The sequence below is a fragment of the Myripristis murdjan genome, chromosome 13, assembly GCF_902150065.1.
Source record: "Myripristis murdjan chromosome 13, fMyrMur1.1, whole genome shotgun sequence".
In the NCBI taxonomy this organism is placed as follows: domain Eukaryota; kingdom Metazoa; phylum Chordata; class Actinopteri; order Holocentriformes; family Holocentridae; genus Myripristis; species Myripristis murdjan.
The window spans coordinates 36,355,092-36,380,586 of NC_043992.1; the positions used below are offsets into that span (position 1 = coordinate 36,355,092).

Below are 25,495 nucleotides of genomic sequence, written 5' to 3' on the forward strand. Positions count from 1 at the left end.
CTCGCATATTCTGCCAGCTTGCATTGCATATTTCTTCCCACTCGCTTCATAAGGCAGAATCCAGTCACCCTCCCCGTGTGATGTTGGCCTATTTACGAGCCAGTTCACTGCTGAATCAGAGTTGTCATACACTGCATTTTCCACCTTTAAAATTTTCAGTTATCTGAAATTATGACTTGACTGTTGGCTTTTAAGCAACACGAGTAAACTGAAAATGATACAAATTCTTACTTTTTCCGTCTAACAGTAGATTTGCACTGCAGTAGATGTGCTTTTTTTGAGGTAAATGTCTAAATGCGCATTCAATAAAGGGCACACAAGAAATTCCATAGAATTGATCGGAGAAAAATCTAAATAAATCTAAAAATCAGAGAGAAAAAAATTCTCATCGGAGTTAAAAGATGTCAGAGGCGCATGAATGAAGGTTCAGTCTCTATACAGAACGCTGTCATTCTTGTCATTCCTGTAGCCATGAGGGAAAAAAGCACAATCCTGAAGTTAATTTCAGGTCAAAGCTGGCAGGAAATAGTCAGTTAGTGAGGCAAACAAGTGGAATATAGGAAGTAAGTTGGATGGAACAAAAGAGTCAAATAGTGTTGCACTAAAGTCACAAGCTCAAGAATGAAATGTTATGTTTGGCCTCAGTTACACGTCATTTTAGTGTAAAATTTGGCATTTGAGATACACACTTGGCCCTGAAATGGTTGTTACTAGGCCGGCGCCTTGTGTGGCTGCTTTAATCTTTTCTCCTCTCACATTAGGGATGTGCAGAAGTCTGTTTTTTTTTCAAGGTTGGCTAGTTGGTGGGTTATTCAAAAGATTAGTCAGCTACACAGGCTCTAAAAAAGGCCCTGATTTAAAATAGACTGCACCGTGACTCTGCGTAAGAATGAAGATGTTCCTGGGCTCCTTAACAATTATGCCAAGCACATTTGTTCTAAAATGAAGAGAAATGCAGTCGATCTTTCAGGTCTATTTCTGCCTTCTGTGTGATGCGTCGGGTTCTGCCACTTGGTCTCATGGTCTCACACTAACCCTGAACCTCCGTCGGAGCGTGTTGTTCCCCAGGTTTAGGTTTTTTCTTCTGTTGTTTAACATTGTTCATATTTCTATTTTGTTTTTCTATATTCCTTTTTTTATAATGTTTATATTGCTTTTTGCTATTTATTATCTGTTTATACTGTTTATAATGTAAATTATGCTTCATATCTTGCTATCCCCTTTGCTGCTGTAATGCGTGAAATTTCCCCACTGTGGGACTAATAAAGGAATATCTTATCTTATCACCTATGCTGAAACTTTAGGCAAGGCAAGTTTATTTGTATAGCACAGTTCAACACAAGGTAATTAAGTGCTTTACAGAGACATTAAAAGCAACGAGACACAATTTAAAACAATAAAAACAGTCAATTAACACATTAAATAAAAATAAAACATTAAAAAGGATATGAAAATAAAACAATAAAAGGCATAAAGATGTATTACAGGTGTCATACAGGTCGCCATTCAAGTGTATTACAGGTGCCATACAGGTGTATTACAGGTGGCTTTATTTGTATAGCACCTTTCATGCCAGAATTGTGTGATAGTGATAAACTAAAAATGAGAACTTTGAAATAAAACAGAAGAAAAGAAGTAGAATAATAAAAGGCATCATAAATCCGCAGTGTGTAGTTAAAAAGTACACACTGCGTGGAGCATTTCTAAGACAATGGAGCGTTTCTAAGACAGTTTCTCACAACCTTTATGAAACTGATGGGATCATGCAAGGGTGGGGAGGGTGGGAGACAGTTTACATCAAAACTGCAGCTCTGGGAGGCTATTCTGACATCCAGCAAAGAAATTCAACCAGAAACTGTCCATAAACTGACAAGTTCAATGGATGCAAGAATTGTGAAGGTGATATCAAAGAAGGGCTCTTATGTTAACATGTAATTTGGCCTGTTAAGATGTTTTTGACTGAAATATGACCTTCTAATGCTGCAAAGTCAACAAATGACCATTTTCAGTTCTTTACAACCTACAAAATGTTTTGAAAATCTGTTGTGCATAATAGCTTGGAACAGTGTATTTTGAGTTTTTTATTTTTTTAAAAAAAATACTGTTATCATTTTGAGTTTTGTTCAATAAAAATCAAATTATACTCTAACTGTTGGTGACTTGAAAATTATACTGACTGTCATTTTCATTTGACTATTTAGGAAAATTGGACAAAAATATCATTTGCATAATAAGTTGGAACGCAGTGTATATTGTATTAGTGTTGGTGAATTAAATGTAAGTAAATATCAATAAAATCAATAAGCCCAGCTGAATAATCTGCTGCTGGCTGACTGTTTGAGTAATCTGGCCCACACTCCTGTGCCTGTTTTTCCAGCTCTGATTTGAGTCAGTCCGTCCTGGAGCGATCCGATGATAAAATCAGCACTGAAGCAGCAAGTGTAGCCTCTCAGTGTCACTGGGTCTTGGACTGATATTCACACTCTAACGCTTTAGCGCGGCATGTTTTCCCATCTCTCTCTCTCTCTCTCTCTCCTGTAGAGCAAAGGAGATCAGGCCCGGAGACGGCCCCGAAGAGCCTCCTGCTCAAGCCGGGCCAGTCTGGGCTGCGTCCTCCAGGCTTCTCCGCCCTGCCACCTGCCCGTCTGGCCGCCTTCGGCTTCGTCCGGAGCGGCAGCGTCTCGTCTGTGTCCAGCAACCAATCTAATGACAGCACCCACAGCGATCCCTGCCGACCTTCCCAGCGTGAGTTGCACGCAATCTCAGCCCAACACGGACACAAACACACACACACACACAGAATCACACACAAAATCACACACCCAGGGCTCTATAGAATCCATTTTGTTTTGTGTGTTTTTTTTTTTTCCCAATTTCATATTCAGCTTTATCTGACCTGAATTTGGTTTTTACAGTTTGTTCACATTTTTAATGCTCATAAATTCCTGCAATGTAATATTTTGTGGTCATGTATCATATTCAGTAGGCATACAACAGCATGGCACTCAGCGTTCATTGTTTTAGTTATTATTTGCTGATGATTGTGGGCAAACAGTGTGGAGCTTAGTGTTTTTCCTTCTGTTGCCAAACTTCCCCCATTTTTTTGTTTTCTTCTCCTATCCAGCTAAAAATAGACCACATGAATCCACTGTAGCAAATGGTTGTGAATGTGAATCCTGATCACTCATACATTTAAAGCAGTCATTCATCTTGACATGTGTCCAGCTCAATCCAATCCCAGGCAAAATATTTAACATCAGAGGGACCAGATGAAGCCGTATTCAGTTTGATTGAAAGATTATTCCACATTTTTGCTTTACAGCATGCATATCTCGCTCGCATTAGTTCGCCAGCTGTATTGGCTGTGCCCCTTATACCCAGAGTTACTATAGTAACAGCCGCTTGCTTGCTTTCATCTTTCATTCATGTATCACTAGTATGCACTCACATCCACTGCACCAACCACAAAGCTTTTGATAAGAAATGTTGAAGTCGCAGTCCTCCGCTTGCTGCCTCTCCTCAGTCCGCCCACTGCAGCACTTTATCTAGATCAAATCCTGGTGCTCAGTCCACCTCCACCTCTCAGGAGCTTCCTGCAGCCCTCATTTACACAAATCAGTGCTAGTGAAATTCATTTGTCAAGCTGATGATCTCCATCAAAGCCTGACTGTAGAATAGAGATAAAGAAATGTATCAGGACTTCAAGCTTTATTAGAATCCGAATGGTTTGCAGTATCAGTTAGCGTTTTCTTTATTAGAGGAAAATATTTAGGTGATGCGTATATATATGTTCTTCTATCAGTGCTTGTGTTCCAGGTCAGTCCTGCTGTGAACACCAGCCAGGCCCAGGCGGTCCAATTCTTATTCTTTTACTGCAGGTTTAACAAGTGCTGACTCAGACCAGTCTCTGTCTGAAAAACGCTGAGACATCTGACAAAAAAAATTGCTTTGTGCTTCCTTCACCTTTTTCATGTTTATTTAAACAGGGAGGCACTCGATCAGACAGAATATACCAAAGACAGCTGGCCATACTGAATCATTTTCTATATTAGATAGATAGATAGATAGATAGATAGATAGATAGATAGATAGATAGATAGATAGATAGATATACTTTATTGATCCCAACCAGGGAAACAATAAAGACTATAAAGACTAAAAACTAAAATATACAATAAGAGCTAACCTAAGGAAAAGAGATATGAGATGTGAAATATACAGATGGTAATGAATATGACAATATACAGATGGAACTGAAGTATATACATGATTGTATAGATAAGGAGAGTTAGCATGAAACCACGAAACCAAGAACCAAGTGGCAGAACCCGACGCCCGGTATTGGGATCCAGGAACTAACAGACTTGATTCGGCCTCTTAAGGAATCATCCCTTCCCCTCCAGTCTGAAAAACGGTGTGAATGTATATTAACCTAGGATGTAATATATAGATAATAAATAATAAATAAACAGTTAAGGTGCTGAGTGATGTATAATAAATATCTCTGCCTTTTTCTTTAACGCAGATCCAAATCAGTCTCTGAATTTCTTTAAGTCCAAGGTCAAATCAAATCAATCATCTAATTGGTGGACATTAGCATTTTGTGTTCCTGTCGAGCCGCTGCCTCTGCCTCTGTGGCATGTGTGATGGCTGCTCCAGTCGGCAGACATGATGGTGGCTTAATGCTGGCTCCTGCTCAAGTGTCGCCACATTTGCTCGCTGCCTTTGACAGCTGGGAGCTCCTGAGTGGGGATTTTTTTGCTGCTAGACTCTTGCACTGTCTTATTCTGACCTGCAGACCAACAGCCCTGCAGGATTCAGAGGCTTCCCGAAGCTGCCAGACTGGGGGAAAAAAAAAAAAAAAGAAGAGGAACAGCTGTTGTCCCATGCAGGGTGTGGCCCCCCCCACCCACCCTCAGCCTCTGTAACAGCTTCACGTCTCTGCCACAGTCGACTTTCCCCTATTTATAATCTGTGCTCCATAAACATGTGGTGCCGGCAGCTACAGTGTGTGTCAAAAAGAGAGAGTCAGGGGTGTGGCGGGACGACATAATCCGCCTGTTTGGCTGAGGACACCTTTGACCAGCTTATGTTCCTGCCCGGGGCTGGAGGGCCAGATAATGGTCACCACTTCCACTGTGGCATCCCTCCAAACAAGCCAACTCGGTGGCTCCTCACAATGTACACGTTACTCGGTTATTTTGCGCCCTTTCTATCACTGATCCTCCAAAAAGTGCACACAACCGGGGACGAGGACCTGCAGCCGTGTAAGTGTTTCATCTCTGCGTGACCTGCATCGCCTTGTGTTGTGTTTTCCTTGCCGCTTTCTCCGGAGTTCAACTGTTCAGTTTTGTTGTAAAAGCCATTTTCAAATTTAATGGATTCCATTCACGGGGGAAAAAAAATGGACGTCTGCTCTGTAGGCATGCTGCACTTACTACATGCTTTTGTACCAGATATTGAAATGCTGGAGGGTAGCACAGACGGTGTGTATATGACTGGCAGCTTGCATGGCGGTGTATCCCTTCAGGCCTTTGGCTCAGACAGCGCTGCTTTATTAATATGCTGCCGTATGCCTCCGTGTAGCTGCAGTCGCCAGGGATTCACACCAGCGGTCTACAGATGTTGGGATTGGGGGTAAATGAGTACATCCTCCTACGGTGTAATGAACATCAGGGCGCTGACAGCAGATCTGGTTCAGCTGTCCAGTTTGCACAGCAGGAGCGAGTGCAGATCATTATATGCTGTGGATTTTTTTTAGGATGCCTGCATGCAAAAGGTTTTGCTGCGAGGTAAATTGTGAGTAAATTGTAATAAACTGTTAGGTTCTGTGTGTTCTGAGCCGTGTCTCTCCTCTTGCACTGAGCGTGGCCGGAAGTCGTCGTTAAAGGCGTTAAAGGCATTTTGAAAGCGCTGCTGTGTAACTTTCTAACGGTCAGGTACATTTGACTCCATTTCCCAGGATCCCCTTTGGTTTCAGTTGCTGTAAAGTCACAGAGTTTCATGACTTTGGTAGAGCGACAAAGGCACTTGGAAAGCTCGTGTGCAAAAAAAAGGAGTGGATTTTGTTTTTTCCATCTTCAAATTGTGTTTCTATTAATTTCTGTAAATTTTTGATCAACATTCATTCATTCATTCATTCATTTATAGTTGTATATTGTATTTTTTATTTTATAACCAAGAGATAACCAAGGAACGAAGTTGATGGATAAAAGTCAAAAACAAGTATTACCTGCACAACCAGAGCAGTTTCTCTGGGTCTATGAGAAACAGGCAAGGATGCATTTTATGATGCATTTATGTATTTATATACATAATACAATCAATCAAATAATTAATAATCGTAAAAAGGACACTGTTTTTTCTGCACCAGCTCTAATAAGTCAGGCTTTGCACTATTTGAAATGGCACAAATCTCTGTGGGGTGTTATGAATACAAGCTCTTCTTCTGCCTTCTCCGTTCAATAGATCAATCCGCCCCCGTTACGTCCTGCAGGAAAACAGCTCTCCAGACGTGATTCTCTCCACAGCCTCCAGGCACCCCGCGGTGACTGAAACGGCCTTTTTGTCCAGGGCACGTCTTGTTTTTTTTTTTTTTTTAGTTTCTCCTCTCAAGAGGACGGCATGAGGTGTGACAAGTGCTCAGTGCAGACCTCGGCACCGTGTCCGTGTCTTTAATCTCAATTCAGTTCATGCATGTGTATGTGTATGTGTGTGTGTGTGTGTGTGTGTGTTTGTGTGTGTGTTTGTGTGGAAGGTGTCAGCATGTGTGTGAGCAGGAGTTGGGCTTTTGGGTGATGGTCCAGGGGAGGAAACTGTTTTCTGAGCTTGTTTTCAAGTGAAAATTTGCTTGTTTCATTGGCAAAATTTGCCAGTGGAAAAAGTGAAAATTCACTTGAAATAAGTGAAAATTAGCTAGAAACAAGAAACAAATTTTGACAGTGAAACAAGCAAATTTTCACTTGTTTCAAGCAAATTTTCACTTGAAACAAGTGAAAATTGTCTAAAAACAAGTTACTTCTGAGGTGATCATGTCTTATTTTAAGTGTAATGAGATATTTTGACGAGTAATAAGACATTTTGACTTGAAATAAGACAAATAATCTTGGTAAGATTTTGAGTTTTTGCAGTGTGGTGTGTGTTTGAATGCACCAGCAGCACTTTCCGCATGGCAAGCTGGAAAACAGCGCTGTGTGTGGCCAGGGTGGGAAGTGTTGTTAATCCTCTCTGTGGGCATATTTTGGAGGTAAATGTTTCAATGTCAGGTGGCTGCCTGATCCGACGTGCTGTTTTGACTCCCTGCTGAAGGGCTTTCTGTCGGCTGCTGTCATGCGTTCGTCAGGGCTCCTCTCCCGGCTCTCGACGGAGCAGCGGTGCCTAAAAAACAATGCAGACAAACACTGACTGGCGTAGCAACGTGAGGGATGCTTAAAAACCATGCCCTCCTTATTTTTCTCATCATTTCATTTTCGCTGCATTCTACCTTTTAATGGAAGCGTCTCCTTGGCCCGTTTCGTCTCAGTTCAGTTCCATGCACCGAGCGGTTTATCGCCTTAAATTGAGCTGAAATGATCCCCGATCTTGTAAGCTGTCACAGAATTCATTCTGGCGTCTTGCAGTAGTTTCTGAGGTGTGTACCATGTGCTTGCAAAGGGTTCAAGTCCTGTTTATGATTTCATCAGTGGTGCATGCCATCTCCTCTCTTGCTTTAATTTCCTGTCCCTCTACATACCATGTGATTAGTGAAGGAATATTATCAAATGAACTAAAAAAACAAAACCAAAAAAAACAGTGTTTACATTATTCATGTGATCTTGGATGGCCTGGTCTAGATTTATGTATACATGAAAACATCACCTCCAACTCAAATGAAAAAGAGGATCACAATTCTGTAATACTGCTGCAGTTATGACACAGGATGATATGGGTAAATGTCCTGGTTTAGAACTGTTGATATTTTGTAAAAACTCACATTCATATACACATTTATCTTGTACATACCACAGATAGCCAGGTACCATAGGAGATGGTTAATAGATTCTGTCTAGAAACAATCCACAGTGAGCTTGTAAATGTTATTAAAGTCACAGACTTTTTCACCTTGTAAGCTAATTTAAAATATTATACCCTACAACTATTTATACCAACAAATAAATATCATATTTGTTTTCTCATTTCAAAGTGGTCATCACCTTGCCTCTTGGGAAAAGGGTGTAGTTTTGGGTAGTAGTTAGTTAGTTTTACTTGTAGTAACTCTATAGTGTCCTTTACCAGAAGGGACCCATAAAAATTTTAAACAATAATGCATCACAGATTTTTTTTTTTTTTTTTTTTTTTTTTTTTGTAACAGTCCTCTACTTATGCTAAACCTGCAACTAGGGCTTAGCACCCGGGGAAGTTGACTGATGAGCATATACTGCAGAAATCACAAATCCTGAACTTTCAGGGGCAAAGCAAGGATATAAAAAGAAGCTAGAAAAGAGAATTAAGTGTAAATCCTGTCTGGGTTATTATCACTGAAGAACAAAATCTTGCTTGTCTTTGATTTTACTAATGAAAGACACATCAATTTTACAATGTTGCATCTGCGTTTAATATCATCCAGCCTCATATCTTTGCCAGCAAGAACTTTCACTTAGATTTTAAATATTGTAGGATGGATAATTTGACTTCTTAACACATTGACTCTAGAAGGTAAAGGCCGCCTGACTTAGGTGTTAATCTGTTGTCGGACTAACGGTTGCCGCAGTCAGGATGAAAACGGCCATATTTTAAAGTTTGATCATGACGGGTGGAGGAGAGTGTGGATTGTTATTGACTGTAAGCTGTGTTTTAATGCCAGTCGTGACGGGCTGTGCAAGAAAGGTCAAAAATGTCTGCACTGTGCGAGGAAGCTAAGGTCATTTGACACTGACAAGGCAAGACATTTTTTTTATTGGACATTTATAGAGTCAGTGTTTCTGCTCTGTGTTGCTTTGGTAAGCTGGCTGTTAGAGGCAGAAAGGCGCTGAACCGTATCGTCAGCCAAGGGGTGGGGTGGGGTGGGGTCTCTGGAGTGAAACATGAGGGCAGAGAGGGCAAAGGAGTGCACAAATAAAAAGTGCAACAGCAAAGGAGGAGGGAAGATGTTTGTTAATAATACATAGTAATGTAAAATAATGAATAAGGAACATGGAAATTGATTATTAATTAACCAGAGATACATTAATTCTGATCTGTAGCATTCCTGTCATAAACAAAACAAGTGCAGTCACACAGTACAAACATGACAATGGAAGAAAACACACACACACACACACACACACACACACACACATACAGTGCACATACAGCTCTCCTCTGTCCAGCTTGCCATAACAGGCTCATAGTCATTCACAAGCCTTAGGGAATAATAATATATTAATAATATGAATAATAATTAATATCGCTGTGCTTCTCATGGTCTGGGTAAAGAGTTCAGCTGTAGTTGTAAGTGTCTAACCCTTGTTCCACTTTTATATTCATGCATACCCCCTTTTCATATTCAAAATTATGTGCATTTCCATTTCCAGGTGTGAGCAGTTGCCCTCCACCTCGTGCAGACGGCAGGGCCATACATACATACACACATGCAGATAATGTCATATCTTTTATTGCTGTTCAAGATGTTCCACATATTTACAGACGTGTAAATTTGACCAAGATGCTGTGAGAGCGACGGTTAATCAGTATGCATGATGTAAAAAAAAAAAAAGGAAAAGAGTTAACACACCCCCATATGTGCTGGTTGTTTTTATCATACGACAGCATTTTGTCCTGAGCTTGGAAATCTCCTGTCGGACTGTGAACGCCCCCTCACACGGCTCAGAACAGACTCCAACACTCATTTGTTCGCTAAGCCGTCACCTTGATTGATGCTCACACGAGCCCGCTAATTACTGCATACTGTATTCTGCTGTGGGTTGGCTTTTTTTTTTTTTTTTTCATATTGCTATACCGTATGCCTTTGTTTTACTCGTCATTGCCTGCTTTCTGTCTTATGCCCTCTGGGATTAAGACTTGAGCTGAGCTTCATAAGTCCATATGGCAGCTTTGCACGGCATCGTATTTATTTTGGGGTGTTCCCCACGAAGAATGCAGTTTCCCTTTCATAAGACACCCCAGTTGCATCCTTGTGGCTGGAATTGATTCATTTTGGGGTCCAAGGTGTCCAATTTTTAAATATTCCCACGTTCCACCTACACATCCTGTTTCAGACGGAAACACGTTGACTCGCAGAAGTAAGACGCCTTGGAAATCCTTTAAACGCACGTCACGAAAACATTTGCCCTCTGAAACCCAAACAGATATGTGCGAAAAAAAAAAAAAAAAACATTTTTTTTGTGCCAGCAATTTTATTAACCCTATAAAGCCATTTGTATCATATATGATACACATTTTCAACTCCGTTTTTCATTTTCAGTTTAATCAATACTTGACCAAAATACTGTTGTATACCTTTGAACACGTCCCCTGTTCACCCTGGACCATACCATTGGCACTTCAAGTACATATCATATATCATACACCAGAAAGGTCGTGTAATAACACATTTTTAAAAAAATTTTTATATATATATTTTGTTATAGGACTAAATAAAGGGTTCAGTTTAAAAAAAAATGGAATTTTCTGCCAATTCTTTCATAGTTCAGGCTTAATAGGGTTAATACTGTTATTGTTATTTCAGAAAATAGGTCATTTCATTTAGGTTTCAGAGGGTTAACTGGGGAAAAAAAACTCACCTTAGGGCTTATGGGAAGAAGGTTAACAAAATATGTACAGTATGTTTTTGTTTGAATTGAGAAAGATCAGGAAGAATAGAGGAATGGTGTTGTGTGTGCTTTGTGTGGTAGATACAGATACTCCTTCTCTTTATTAATGATAGCCAGTGTGTGCCAGAGTGATTGTATTTCATATGAGGCTCTTGGACTGTTTGTTCTCACCTCTCGAATCACTCAGCAGCAGAGGAGAGCTTCTCTCAGGCTGAACAGAGGATGCTCACAGCAGGAGGAGGATTTGTGCATGCCGGGTAGAAACAAGCGGTTTGCATTGTGAGTCAGCCTCCGACCGTCTGCCTCAGCCAATCCGCTTCTTAGCTCGGCCTCGGATTCTACAGGGCGCCTTAGGGGAGAAAAAAAAAAAAAAAAAAAAAAGCATCTGCTGGTTGTCCCAGGTGAATTCACTCTCTGGCTGAGGGTCTCACACCGGCTCTTGGCATTTCGAGATCAAAAGCTTTTTGTGTTTTGTTCCTAATCTGACTTCATTATGCCACGTCTAATTTTTAATAAAGTCGAATTCACTCTTTTCCGCCCCATTCAAGATTCCTCTGCTGACACAGTGCTCAGAGCAAGTGAGTCAACCACTTAGTTTCACAAGATAACTATTAATGCTGTAGCCTGGAACAGCCAATAAACACTGTGATACTGCACCGCATGTCGGACTGAAGCATCCTGGTGCTTAATCGCAGGTTTCCGGCTTTCCTTGAACCTTCCTCCAGCTTATTCTGATACGTTAACATTATCGCTCTCCAATCTGAATAATGTTGTTTTAATTCAAGGGCAGGAACGTGTCCTTGTTCCCACAGGTGTGTGTCAGCACTTCTGATGTTGTTATTGATTGAAGAGGCCGGGCTGAATATTTCATGGGGCAGGTAATGAGAGCTCTGGGTTGCAGTTCTAGCCTTTTTGGTAGTTCTCTTTTTGTTTTTTTGTTGTTGTTTTTTTTTAATTTATTAAGTTTATCTTCAAGAAATTTTATTAAGCACAGAACGCATTAACCCAAATGATTTTCCCTAATTAAATGAAGCGAAAATGTGTTTGTTCTTGATGTCGTCCTCTTGTTGGACCGCTGGTGTAGTCTTAGCTTCGATGAATCAAAGAATTTAATATCCACACAAACCTAGAGGCGTCATGCTAGATAACAGCAGTTATGAATAATTAAAATGTTTTCATCTTTCTGCATTTGTGCTTGGCCTTGTGAATCACTACAGTTTGGAAAAACTATAATCCAAAGAACCGTGCTCATAGTATATCTGCTGATCCTATATAAGGAGCAAGGATCGAGTATATCTTTATCTTTTGTGGTACAGTTAGCAGTACCACACAGACATCAGACACACAATAAATAAATAAATAAAATATAACATAAAAACACTTGAGATATTTCAAAAAGCAATTAGTATGCATTAAAAAATCACAATGTGTTCAGTCCAGCTGCCTCCCACCATAACCACCCCTATTATGTAAATACATGCCGCATATATTCATTGCATGTATAGGTGACAGGATGGAGATAGAGAGTGGCACTAACAAGGGGCTTGATTTTCTCTTGAGCCAGTACTCTGTTAGTAAACTGCATTTCTCACAGTGACACCACCCTGCACCATTTTTACACATTAAAGCGACGATTAGAAGAGACTCGCCTTGTGCCGCTCGTGCAGCTTTCCTGCTCATTGGTATGAGCACAATGTGAAATGTGAAAGATGTATTTTCAAGGGCGTAATACACCCACATCTGAGCTTGGCTGGCTTGCCTGCAGGTTTGTGGGAAAACGCAGCGCAGCGACTTCAGGGAACAAACTAAAAGTCGCCTGGTTTGTTTTGTCTGACATGCGACCAAAAAAGATTTTGCTGAGATCAAAATAGCCTTAATTATTGAAAAAGATCAACTTATTATTACGTGCACCAGATTATGATCAAAATTATCACTGCGATCAAAGTAGGCTAGACAAAGTAGGCTTTCTCCATAATCACTGTAAACATCACAAACCCTATTAGTGTTATTACTACAACATTTTTCGGTTCATTCATGGCTCACACAGCCAGTGTTTTCTCTGTTTGTGGAGCCGAGTATTGCTCAGTACTTGCACTCCTCGTTATACAGTGATGCAATCAGAAGCTGTGCTGTGCTCACCGTTTCCATCCCCCCGAACAAAAATGCACAGATCGAATGCAAATTATGACACTATCATTATGTTTGTGGGAATAAAACATGCAGTGAAGATATACCACATCTCTGTTCGTTTCCATGTGATGATTCTGCGGTGAAACTGACCAACATGAGCCAGGCTTCAAAATGTGAGACTTTGTCATTCTGTGTTTTTATAACACTCACTAGACGGCTTTTACACCCGTCAGAGTGAGGGAGGACATCCTTACACCAGCTGTGATGCTAACCTTACTCATCCCTGCTGCCAGGCTCCAATGAAAAATCCCATTTTTGTGAGAGAACGGGCACCTTTGCATTAAAGGAACAGTTCAACCAAAATACAAAAAAGATACTTTCCACTTACCCCCAGCAAAGTCTATCTCTGGATCGTTCACATGTGATTTAACAAGGTTTCTGCTCTGCTATGTTCCTCCCCGTCTCCCTTCGTCCCAATACAGCGGGGCATGATGGGTGTTTATTTGTCGAGTTCAAACCATCAAAAAAACTCAATGTGCAAGACTTATTTCATGAGTATGTTGTCATTTTCATCAAATTCAGAAACATGCAGCTGAATCATATGGTCACTATTACAACCTGATCATGTTCTGCCAAAAACAACATGCACATATTTAAAAGAGTATGTCTCCAAAACTATAAGCGCTACATGTATAAGTCTGGTACCAAATGAAAGTTAAGACTTGTGGGATTTCAAATCTGGTCCCAAAAAGAATGTTAACATTACGTAGTTTCTCTAATATGAATAGATACACAGGAGAAAAATTTAATTCTGATTTCCGCCTATGCAAAATTTCAATAAAGAAAGTTGTAACTGCCACAAATATGATCCGGGCAACTAATAATACCATTGTTTGAGTTATCTTATATCTTGAGAATATATTGGATTGATTTAGGCAGCCTGAGTAGTCCACAAGAAGTCAACAAGCCTCATAATACCAAACATGCACTATACGAAATCCTCTGGTTTCTGCTATAGGGATCCATATATTCAATGCATGATAACCATCACTAAGCTGCCATCATGTGAAAATGTGAACTAGAGATGTGTAGCATCCAAAAAAAAAAAAAAAAACTAGAAATTGCCCACCCGTTCGGTTGTTGGGGGTCAGTTTTGGGGTCTTGGCCATAGGCGGTTCTAGGGGGTGGCAGGGGGTGGCAGCTGCCACCCTAGAAAAATGCCTTGCCACCCTAGTTGCCACCCCAATTTCAGACAATTTATTTATTTATTTTTTAATTGTGGCTGTTCGGAAACTCGCTGTTACGAGACTCAAATGTCCGAGTGCAAGTAAATGCAGCAAAAGATGACACTCCCACTATTTAAGGGGTTGATAAATAAATAAATAAATAAATAAATATTTCTAATGCCACCTTTTGGTTTTCTATTCAATGCTTTACTCATGTACCACAATAATATGTTTTTGAGTTAAAATATCCTCATTTGGGGGTTTTCCAAGCAAATACTGATATATGGGATCGTTTGGTATTAAATCAGCATATATATTTCTGCCACCCCTTAAAGTCTCCATGCCACCCTCTTGCCACCCCATGAATATTTGTCTAGATCCGCCCCTGGTCTTGACTCATGGACTATTTTACAAAAACAGTGACACGGATGACCAGCATAAGGCACAGCTCTGGGAGGCAAAGTATCATAAAGAACTATTTCCTGCCAGAGAATAACAGTAAACTGTATCTGTCTGCTCCAGTGAGTATGAATTTGATGGTTGACAGTTTGAGCTCCACAAAAGAATACCGACCCAGCCCCACTGTACTGGGGCGATCGAAGACAGGGAAGATGGCAGCAGAGTGGAAACCTCGCCAGATCACACAGAAACCATCTGGATGGAGAAAACATTTTGTGTGTTTTGGGTGACGTGTTCCTTTAACATAAAAACCAGTTCATATGCCCGATCAGGTAGGGAATCTACCTTAAAAATGTGTAAAAAATCATTCACAGCACTGTGCTTTTCTTTGTCATCACTCCACCCTGTAGACCCCGGCAGCGGCAGCGAGGACACGCCTCTCCACAAGGCCACAGCGCCACCCAGTGAAGCCCCCCGTGTCCCCAGCCGCGGCAGCCCCCAGCCTCCCAACGCTCCCAGCCTCCAGCGCCGCTCTCTGCCCCCGCCACGGTGCTCCCCGCTTGGTACGTCGCTCCCTCCTTCCACCAGTGGAAACCGGTGTCCTTGTGAATTCAGTCTTGGGTTATGTCCAGGAATAACACGCTTGTCACCGCTGCTGTGCTGGAGCTACGTCCTACTGCTACCTCACGTCAAGGTCATCCTGTCTGCTGATCACATGATTCATGAGACGGGATGTCCGAGTGTCTACTGGGTGGACTGGGTGGGTGGGACGAGGGGGGAGGGGCTTCACACTGGCAGTGGAATGTACATGTTGATTGATTGCCGTCATCAGCTGCCAAAGCGGCGACGTCATTCACCATCACAGGCGCTCACATGTTAGTTTTCATCCGTCAGAACCTCCCGGCTCTGTGAGGTCAGCGCCGTAGCACTTCAGCATGCAATTCACAGAAACGACCATGCTTTGAAAGTGTTGTTTTTCTCCACTGACGCTGCTGATCTGTGTTGTCCTTGTGTTGCATAATGCAGGCAGGAGCCAAGACATGTTAAGAATGCAAAAGGGGGGGTGGGCGTTGGTGGGTAGTGGACAGTATGTAACAGGACCTGCCTGTGAGTCGTGCGAGGAATGTCATTGTGCTGCGAGCTGCAGACCCACGTGCCCGCAGCTCGACCACAACACTGCTGCCCGAGCGAACGGGCAAATATGGAAGGAAACTGTGGTTTTTGGTGTCATATTGATTTTACATGTCAGATGCATGCATGTGCAAATGGCTCAGTTGACATGACAGTTTGATAATTCCTTCTAGCAACTTCCACGTGATTTATTCAAAGTATTAAGTTGTGAATATCAATGTTCAGTCGCCTCTGTGTGTGTTTTCTAGTGGAATATTTAAGTGGGTCCCACCAATACAGCCGTCACTGTTTAACCTACCGCTCTGCCAATTGAGTTTTCTTAAATTCCACCAGGAATCAAGAACGCTTAGATTCTACCAGATGTATGCATGAAATAGGCGAACAGCTACTTTTTGTTTGATTTTACTGCCTTTACTTGTGGTGGAATGTATCATCACCATAAATTACTTTAATATAATAAGAAATACCTTATAAAGTTCTACAGTTGGCATCACCATGATTAATATACTACAACAATATGATTAAGTGAGTCCATCATCTCACAATGAAATGTTATTTCTGGAAGTTTTACAAAAGATATTTACAAAAAAAAAAATAAAAAAAAAAAATATATATATATATATATATAAAAATAACACCTAAGGTACTTTTGGTGTCATTTGTTGGGATGTGTGCTCCCTGTGCTGATGCTGGCCCCTTTAATAAGAGTGGCTTCTCTCTGTTGGCATGCTGATATGAATGTGGTGTATCAGCGCCCTCCGGTGGCCACAGTGTATTTCTGCGTAAGCCAGGAGGAGGCTCTGCTTAGGGAGCCTCAGTGAGCTGTGGTGGTTCCTGCCACAGAAAATGTGTTTGCACAAGTGAAGCAGCGGCGCCAGCTAGTGGTCAGTTTGCAGCACTGTATCTCACATGCAGTTTTTTTTTTTTTCAGTAGTACATTCTGCAATATGCAGTGTATGCTGAGTCGCTGCGTTTGCAGGTGAGAGCGGGACACTGCGTGCGCTTGTGTGTAGATTGCAAATTTAATCTTGTATCCGTAAAAACAGTGTGTTAGGAAACAAGGTGAAAGCATTGGGGTGCAGCTCTGCAATCCTTGTCATGCCCCCACTCTTGTTTTCATCGTGTGTTGTGTGCAAGTATTTTTATTTCACAGATACTGACAGAATCTATTTACTCCACAGCCTCGAGGAAGGAGACTCCAAAGGACACAGAGGCAGTGCAGCCACCAGCGTCCTCCCCCAAAAGGTTTGCAGTGGTTTCGCCCAAGCCCCAGTCTCCTGGTGAGTGCCTACATATCAAATTTCAGTGTGTATGTGTGTGTGTGCATGTGCATATGTGTATCTGATACTGTGTGCTGGGTATGTTCAAGAGAGAAAGAGGCAGATAGCGTAACACCATCTTTGTTTTCTGTCCATAGTATTGACCGACTGTCACCAGTGGAGCGAAATGCATCTCTCTCTCTCTCTCTCTCACTCTCTCTCTCGCTCTCTCCACACTTGATTACATGAGCCGTGGCAGCCTGCTGTTGTCATAGAGACCAATTTAGCTGTAATGCTTCGACGGCTGCTGCAGTGTTACCTCTGGGTCAGCTTACCAACACACAAGTCAGCATTTTCCCTTTTTCTCAGAGGCCAGACAAACCCCGTCTCACTGAGGCGGGTTCCTCGTGCCAAACGCTGCGCTTCCACATAGGTGCTGCATTAAGACCCCTGCTACCTGAGACGGGGTAGTGTTTCGAGCCAACGGGGAAATTTGTTTCTGAGTGGTCTGGGTAGCGAGCGTGCCTGAGAAAGAGTAAATTGGAAAACCAGTTGACTATGAAGCAGGATACAGACCTCTGAGTTTACAGCCACTCAGTGAAAAGAGGGTGATTACAGGAAATGCAGCTCATTGTGCAAGTGATTATATACAAGTGTCAACAGAGGCTATGGATGCAACTAACAAACTATGTGAAATAACTGTATAACATGAATGAAACAGATGTGCTGTAATGCAGTAGTTTATTGTTTTATCATAAACCAGTGGAGCACATTTGTCCTCATTTCTCATCTATTTTTCCATGTGTTTGTGTTTGCATGTGTGTGTGTGTGTGTGTGCATGAGTATGGATGTGTGAAGATTATGTGTGAATGAGTTTTTTTTTTGTTTTTTTTTTCAGAATCATTAGTGTGTAATAGAGGTGGAAAGTAACTAATTGCATTTCCTGAAAAACTATACTTAAGTAAAGTTTTGATGTTCTGGCACTTTATTTGAGTATTTACTCCATTGTGTTAGACTTGATATTTTTACTGTACAGTGGTCCCTCGTTTATCGCGGGAGTTACGTTCTAAAAATAACCCGCAATAAGCGAAATCCGTGAAGTAGTCAGCTTTATTTTTTACAATTATTCTAGATGTTTTAAGGCTGTAAAAGCCCTCACGACACACTTTATACACTTTTCTCAGACAGGCATTAACATTTTCTCACTTTTCTCTCTTGTTTAAACTCTCAAAGTTCAAACCTTCGTAGAAAAAGAAATCCAGTAAAAAAAAAAAAAAAAGCATGCAAAATTGCACTAAAAAAAAATCCGCGAAAGGTGAACCGCGTTATAGCGAGGGACAACTGTGTTACATTTTACAAGGAAATATTGTCCTTTATCCTGCACCACATTGATCTGACGTGACTTTACAGAACAGGCTTTTAAATGCACCAACATCAAATCTGATGTTGGTGCATTGTTAGAGTGCAAACTAGCCATGGAGCAGTAATTTAACACTGAAGGTAACCATTCTTCACAATGACTACTGTCACACTGCATTTACTGCTAATGTCCACACTGACCTTTGTATAGGTCACTGTGCCCCGCCCATTTTCACCCCTGTCTTTGTTTTTCGAGTTGCTGGACTTGATAACACACGGCTCCAGTGGATAAATACAAGTCAAATAAATAATGCATATATTGACAAAAATCAGTATCTCGCTCACTCTCATTGTAATAAAATTAATTATAAAGATAAACATTCTTTGCATTCAAAAGTGACAGCTCACAGATTCCTGGCCAAGCTTTGTGCTGGAAGTGGGAGGAGACATACTGCGGGGTCCACAGGTCTTCACAGGCGCCGTCCTGAGGAGGGCTGGGGGGACTGGTGGGGGTTCGAGAGGTTTAATTTAAAGAGTAAAAAGTCTCTTCCCGTATCTTTGAATATGTTGTGCCTGTCTCTGTGGTCTCATTCCCTGTAGTTCGTGGGCGGGCTGCCGTCGGCCGCGGTGCCATCCGGCCTGAGAAGTCCCAGGAGTCGGACCGGGCTTTGGTCCAGAAGCTGAGGGAGCGCTGCGAGGAGCAGGCCTGGCAGCTGCAGAGCCTCCAGGCCCAGCTGAAGAAGGCCTCCCTGGGCCTGGAGGTGTTCGCCATCACCACCCAGCACTTCTGTCAGAAGGTAGGCTCCAGCACAGCAGAGCTCTTGGGCAGGCAAGGCCGAAAGGAGGAGACTTGTGGCTCGCCCTACCTTTCCATGTTGAGAAAAGCTCAGGAGGAGGTTCCTCTGTGCTTTAGAGTTGTGCTGGGCAAGATTTTTTTTCATAAAAATACATCAAACTCAATCACCCCATTTGAGATGGGTTCCCCTTGGTGTGAAGCCCTCGACTGCAGGGGCGTCAGACTCATATCAGGTAGTGGGCCACATTCGTTCCAATGAGACCTCACAGGGAGCACGATCATTTTTCTGCTAACGGCAATATGACTCGAGTCAACATATGAATATTTTAGGCTAATTTCTGATTTATTATTTTCGGTTTATAGCCTACCAACCAATGAGAAATTGCATGTTGGTACGTAAAAATAACACCTAATGCAGAATTACGTAAAGCAGAAGAGAGAAATGCTGCCAGTATACAGCACACAGGTTTGTCACTCACCTCCCAGGAGAAAAGAGCTGCTCTTTCCATCTTTCTTGAAAAATTCTACTTTCCATGTCAGTGTTTTTTTTTTTTAATAGCATATTTCCTAAACTAACATAATGCAGCACCGGTCAGTGCAGCAAGTAGCCTGGTGGCTTTTCCTTTACTTCCACCCGATGGACAGTCTAGAAGTGCTATAGATCTAGTTCATTTATCATAATTTATCATGAATTAATCACTTTATCATAGAAAACCCCGCTTTTTTGCTTTTTATACATAGTTGATGGTAACTGGATGCAAGTATTTCATTTTTTTTTTTTTTTTTTTTTTTTTTTTTTTCAATATGTTTGCTTGCACCCTCCTCATTCAGGCAGTGACTCCTCATTGCCACTTGGGGCCAGCAAACCTCCAAAACGTGCTTGCATAGCTTTGGGCCCTTTTCCACTGCTTAACAAGAAACAAGCACGAGCCCAAATGAGAGCAACCAGGACATGATACCAGATCCAGCTGCAGTTATTATTTGTGTTTTAGCTGACTTCAGGGGAAACAGTAATGATTGTAGTGAGGACAGAAAAAGCCGACTGTGACAAATGTAACACAGCACTTCATTACAAATCAACAATGTAACAATCTTTTTGTCATGGTTACACATCTTTTTTAAACCCATGCAGCTTTATTATCACTCAGCACTGATGAGGACCACACTAGCGGTGCAGTAACATCAGACACAGGGACATTGCCCTCTTGGTTCTTTTCATTTCCTCAAGCCCAAACACGAGCCCCTTGTTGTGGCTCCCATGGTGCCGTGTGTTTTTTTTCTCCATTTGTCTTCTTCAAATACTCAACAGCGAACAACAACACACTCATAAATCATCATGAATTTAAACATCACAGCTACTGGCTCCCACCATCAGTCGCTCCGGTGAAGCGTGAGTGTGTAGCCACTCAGCAATAATCAGTGCAGTCGTCCTGCCCACAGGATGCTGCTGACTCCTGGGTGTCCCACATGTCAAGCAGGGACCAAAAAATTAACCAGAGATGGACGCTTGGTGAAAGTGAAATCCAAGGTTCCTGTTTTTTTAGGGCCTGTTCTCGTGAGGACTACAGAGGCCTCACTAGAATAAAAGACACCTGTAGCACCTGATTTTTGCTGTCAGCGTTGCTTTGTTCATTAGCTGGTCTTTTCCTTTAATGCCTGAACTGAAATTGAGGCCTTTTGAATCAGAATCAGACGGATCTGTCAGCGAGAGGGAAATCCTGAGGAGTTTCAAAGGTTTCTTCTTTCCCCGGTTAAAACGAAGATAGAAAACAAAAGGAGACGCATGAATGCCTTGTGCACGTGTGTGTGTGTGTGTGTGTGTGTGTGTGTGTGTGTGTACCTGGTATTGCTAATGTTGTGGGGACATAAATCTGTTTACACAGTCACGTTGTGGGGACTCGCCTCCCTTATGGAGACAAAAAGCAAGTCCCCATAAGTGAAAATCATCAAATTTTAGGGTGAAGACTTAATTTAAAGCTAAGATAACTTAAGGGTTAGGTTAAGGTTAGGGTTAGGGTTAGGGTTAGGCAGGTAGTGGTTAGGGTTAGGGTTAGGATAAATCTCCAGGAAATGAATGTAAGTCAATGTAATGTCCCCAGAAGTGATGGGAACCAACATGTGTGTGTGTGTGTGTGCGTGTGTGTGTGAGGGTATGCATATGCGTGCGGCATTTCAAGTTGAGTAACTCTTGTGCAAGTCTATCCCACACCCACTGGCTGTTTTACTTAATGGGATCTGAACCATTATTGTTGCACCACATGTCCCACACATTCCCGGCTGCTGTTCATTCAAATTAAATAATTACAGGGCCATCATGGTTATTAATTAATTTCGGCGGCTTCCTTCCTCGTCTGCATTCATACGCAGGCGAGCTTTGCTGTGGGTATGATTGTGTGGTTTGAACTGACTCAAGTGTTTGCAACTTCTCTCTCTGTCTGGTCGCGGCGGCGTAAGAGGCTGGTCGATGCTTGTTTTTGTGTCTTCTCCAGATCATGCAACAGGCAAATCACTGCAGTGACTAAGGCAGGCACGCTCATCTTGACACAGCATCCGATGATAGAGGCCTGGTTGGTTTCCTTCAGTGTGTTCTTGCTTGTAAAACCTGTATTTATCCCCTCGTGATTACCTGGTGTTTTGCTCATATTTCTTCCTAACGGCTCGGTGAACGTTGCATATTCGCGTTCAGCCGTCTCCCGGCCCCACCCATGGGCTTTGTCCTCGGATGTAGATGATGAATTAGATTAGAGCTGACTGCCCGGCTATGCTGTTAGTGTGACTGATGGCTAGACGTACTGCAGACCCAGTATCCGCTATGATCTGACCCACGGAGCATTTTGAAACAAATGGACGTATCTGCAAATAAGGACTAAGGAGAGATAGGACTCCGGCTGGAAAGTCTCCCGTAAATTCTCTTGGACACTAATTGTGATAAAATAACTGTATTAAAGGGTGTTCCAGTAATAAGGATTCTTACTGTTATTTAATAAATCGCCATCATCATGCCCCACCTCAAATCAGTCTGAAATTTGGCTGTATTTCATTGGTTTTACTGGGGAATTGTTACTTTTTACAAGAAAACTAAAAGAAATCTTGGACAGCCATGAGGGTTTTCTCCCATATATTTTCCTGAGCCTCTCTGGTGGAATACAACATGTTTTTCAGTGCCAGTATATCTTGGAAAGGCCAATAAAGTCTTTGCTCTGTCAAGACCTAGCACCTCCCTCTCTTAACCGCCTCCCTCCACCCTGTAATCCAGCACCGCCGCTCTTTTAATCCCCAGTTGTACATCACAGACATCATCCCAGAATGAGCCACTTAGTGATATAATAGTCCCTGCAGTGAATGACGTGATGGGAATAACGGAGACACGGCTTCTTGTTTTACTGGATTCCGTCCCCGGCGGTGTCTGAGAGTCAAGCCTCGGCTCGGTGTATTGATCGGCTTTTAAAAGGTTTAATTAATGTTTGTGAGACAGGTTGATGCCATGATGTCATGTTTTATGTATAAGGCGAGAGTTTGGAAAAAAAAAAAAAAAAAAAAAAAGAGCCCTTTGTTCACTTTACATCCACTGCCTGGAATAGCTTAGTGAATGATATGAAATTCAACAAATGAATGTTAATGAATGCTTTAAAAAAAAAAAAAAATTCAAACAATGTCATTAGATTGCCACTACGTTTAATGACATGTAGGCGAAAAAAAACTGTCCTGTTCTGCTGTAGGTTTTTTTTATAAAGTGTGTCTCAGCCAAGTCACCCCTGAAATAGATTCTTATTCCCAAGGGGATGTTCCTAATTAAGTAGAAATTAAATAAAAATATAAAAATGATAGTGCAAACAGATGGCTATTCTTTAAAAAGGGCATCAGTCGACTTTATGTGTTTTTGACTGGGGCTCTGCGGTTTGGTTTTTATGCACTTCACTTTATCGCTGACACTGATACGGAGACACCGTTACATCAGTCAGCCTGCGTTGAAATTAGAAAGTTAATGAGCTGCCTTAAAATAAATTGTGTGTGTGTGTGTGTCTGAGCGTGTGTGGGCTCTGTGCATGTTGAAAAGCCTGCACACAGCCGTGTCACACCAGGTAATTGGCAACTTATTGATCATTTCCCTCCCCCATCCTCTTCTTTTCCATTCTGTCTTCAAACATGGAAAGTGCATGAGTGTGTGTGTGTGTGTGTGTGTGTGTTGCTCCCTGCCGTGTGTGTGTGTGTGAGATGGAGGAAGGGGTGGGTGCTTACGGGAGGACAGGCAGGCAAATCTGGGCTGGGGCTGGCAGTCTTTGTTCCAGCAGGGATCACGCCGGACGCACCAGGAAACGAGGTGAGGCTTCAGTCCTCCCTTTCTCTCCTCCCCTCTCTTTCCTCTGCCCGGCTCCCTCCGCCTCCTCCTCTCTCTCTCTGCATCCCCCCATCTCCTCTCTGTCTTCTCTCTCTGGCACCAGTATCTGTCAGCGCTGCCTCCCCAGCAGGCTCCGGGATGCTGTCTGCTAGCCTAGTATGGGCCATTGCTGCTGTAGGCTTCCTCTCCACCGACTGCGCTGTCTGGAGCTCACGGTAAAGGCAGCCGCGGTCTTGAGGACTCCTTCTGCTCGTGTGAACGCGCATGTGTGTCATTGGGTGTCTGTGTGAGCATTATATTGACTTGTTCCCCAGCTGCCGGAGTGTGTGAGCGAGCGGTGAGTGAGTTTAGCTGTGGGTGATTATTGCTGAGTCAAAGCAGGCTTTCCCTCTCTCCCCCTTTTTCTGTCACGCCGTCCCTTCTTCCTTCTGTTAGAGTTTGCAGTGCCATTGCATAACGCTATTTCTACTGTGCCGTGTTCTTGTGTCCATATGATTGTTATTTACGCTGCAGTGCATGCGTGATCTCAGCTGCACAGAGTAAAGACATCACTTTTACTAGACGTATCATGCACATTCCCACTGCTGATTTGATATTGCTGCATTTCTGTGTGGTCTGCTTTACAGAATTCACAGTTACAGCTTGTGGTGAGGGTGGGTGCGTTGTTTTTTTTTTTTTTTTTTTTTTTTTGGCTTCACTCTGGTTCCCCTGTCAGATCAAGTTAATGCAATTAAGCTGCTGCACATTGTAAGTTGTTTACCGCCGACTCTGGGCCGATGAGTTAGGTAGGTGTGGAGGTGTGGGCTTGTGGGTGCAGATTAATTCATTTATTAGACACAGCCGATGTCCTTGAGAATCCCCAGCTCGTGTTTATTCTTTTTTTCCTGGAAGTAAAATGGATTACGTTGCCTTGGTGAAGGCTGGGTATCAGATGGAAAAATCAGGATGCATGCCACATTTACTCCCTGGAGACTAGGAGGCCTGGGCGGCGGTGGGGGATGATGATGGGTAGGAGGAGTGGTGGAGCTGGGGAGTCAGGGATAAAAAAAAAAAAAAAAAAACAACCCTCCAACACCCTGTGAGGTAACTGCAAGCTCGCCTGATGACAGAGTGTTAGAGGGAAGACCTTTGAGAGGGGTGACATCATTGCCGCCTACACACACACACAATGTACCACCTCATGCATATTTCACCTGCTCTCTCTCTTTCTCTCTCAAGTGCCTCTCGTCAGGCTTGGTTTTTGCACTTTTGATCTTTTGATGCTCGATTTCTCAGCAACAGGGAAGACAAACCTCCTCCTTGCATTGGATGCTTTTGGAGTGGAGATCAGCAGCCATTGACCAGGCTGAGGTGTCGCTCTGTGGATAGGAAGTGCTTTGAGGGGGTGACATCGTGAAGAGTCCCCAGTGGATATTGTTGAACCATTAATTGTCACGTTTATTGCTGAGTCATGGCCCTCGCCCCTCTCCTGTCAATCATTTTGCCTGTTAGCAGTGGAGATCCATCATGACAAATCTACCTATCGTCTACACTGCAAAAACGCAAAATCTTACCAAGATTATTTGTCTTATTTCAAGTCAAAAATGTCTTATTTCTAGTCAAAATATCTCATCACACTTAAAATAAGACATGATCACCTCAGAAGTAACTTGTTTTTAGACAATTTCCCCTTCTTTCAAGTGAAAATTCACTTGAAACAAGTGAAAATTTGCTTGTTTCATTGGCAAAATTTGCCAGTGGAAAAAGTGAAAATTCACTTGAAATAAGTGAAAATTAGCTAGAAACAAGAAACAAATTTTGCCAATGAAACAAGCAAATTTTCACTTGAAACAAGAGACAATTGTCTAAAAACAAGTTACTTCTGAGGTGATCATGTCTTATTTTAAGTGTAATGAGATATTTTGACTAGGAATAAGACATTTTTGACTTGAAATAAGACAAATAATCTTGTTAAGATTTTGAGTTTTTGCAGCGTATCTCTATCTAGAGAATACGAGGTTCATCAGTGGATGCATTTGTTGAAGGTGCTTTTCGGTTTGAAGCTGCTGCTCAGTGAAGAAAGAAGG

The 25,495-nt window shown here is 42.2% G+C and overlaps 1 protein-coding gene across 1 annotated transcript in view; it reads left to right on the top strand.

Annotated features, from left to right (window-relative positions):
- Nucleotides 1–25,495, top strand: part of mtus2b (microtubule associated tumor suppressor candidate 2b) — a 37,118-nt gene that overhangs the window by 4,716 nt on the left and 6,907 nt on the right. The window contains exons 4-8 of the mRNA XM_030066427.1: nt 1,900–1,923; nt 2,557–2,745; nt 14,956–15,108; nt 16,858–16,956; nt 18,895–19,091. Of these exons, the coding sequence (XP_029922287.1) occupies nt 1,900–1,923; nt 2,557–2,745; nt 14,956–15,108; nt 16,858–16,956; nt 18,895–19,091 (662 nt within the window). The remainder of the gene's footprint in view (nt 1–1,899; nt 1,924–2,556; nt 2,746–14,955; nt 15,109–16,857; nt 16,957–18,894; nt 19,092–25,495) is intronic.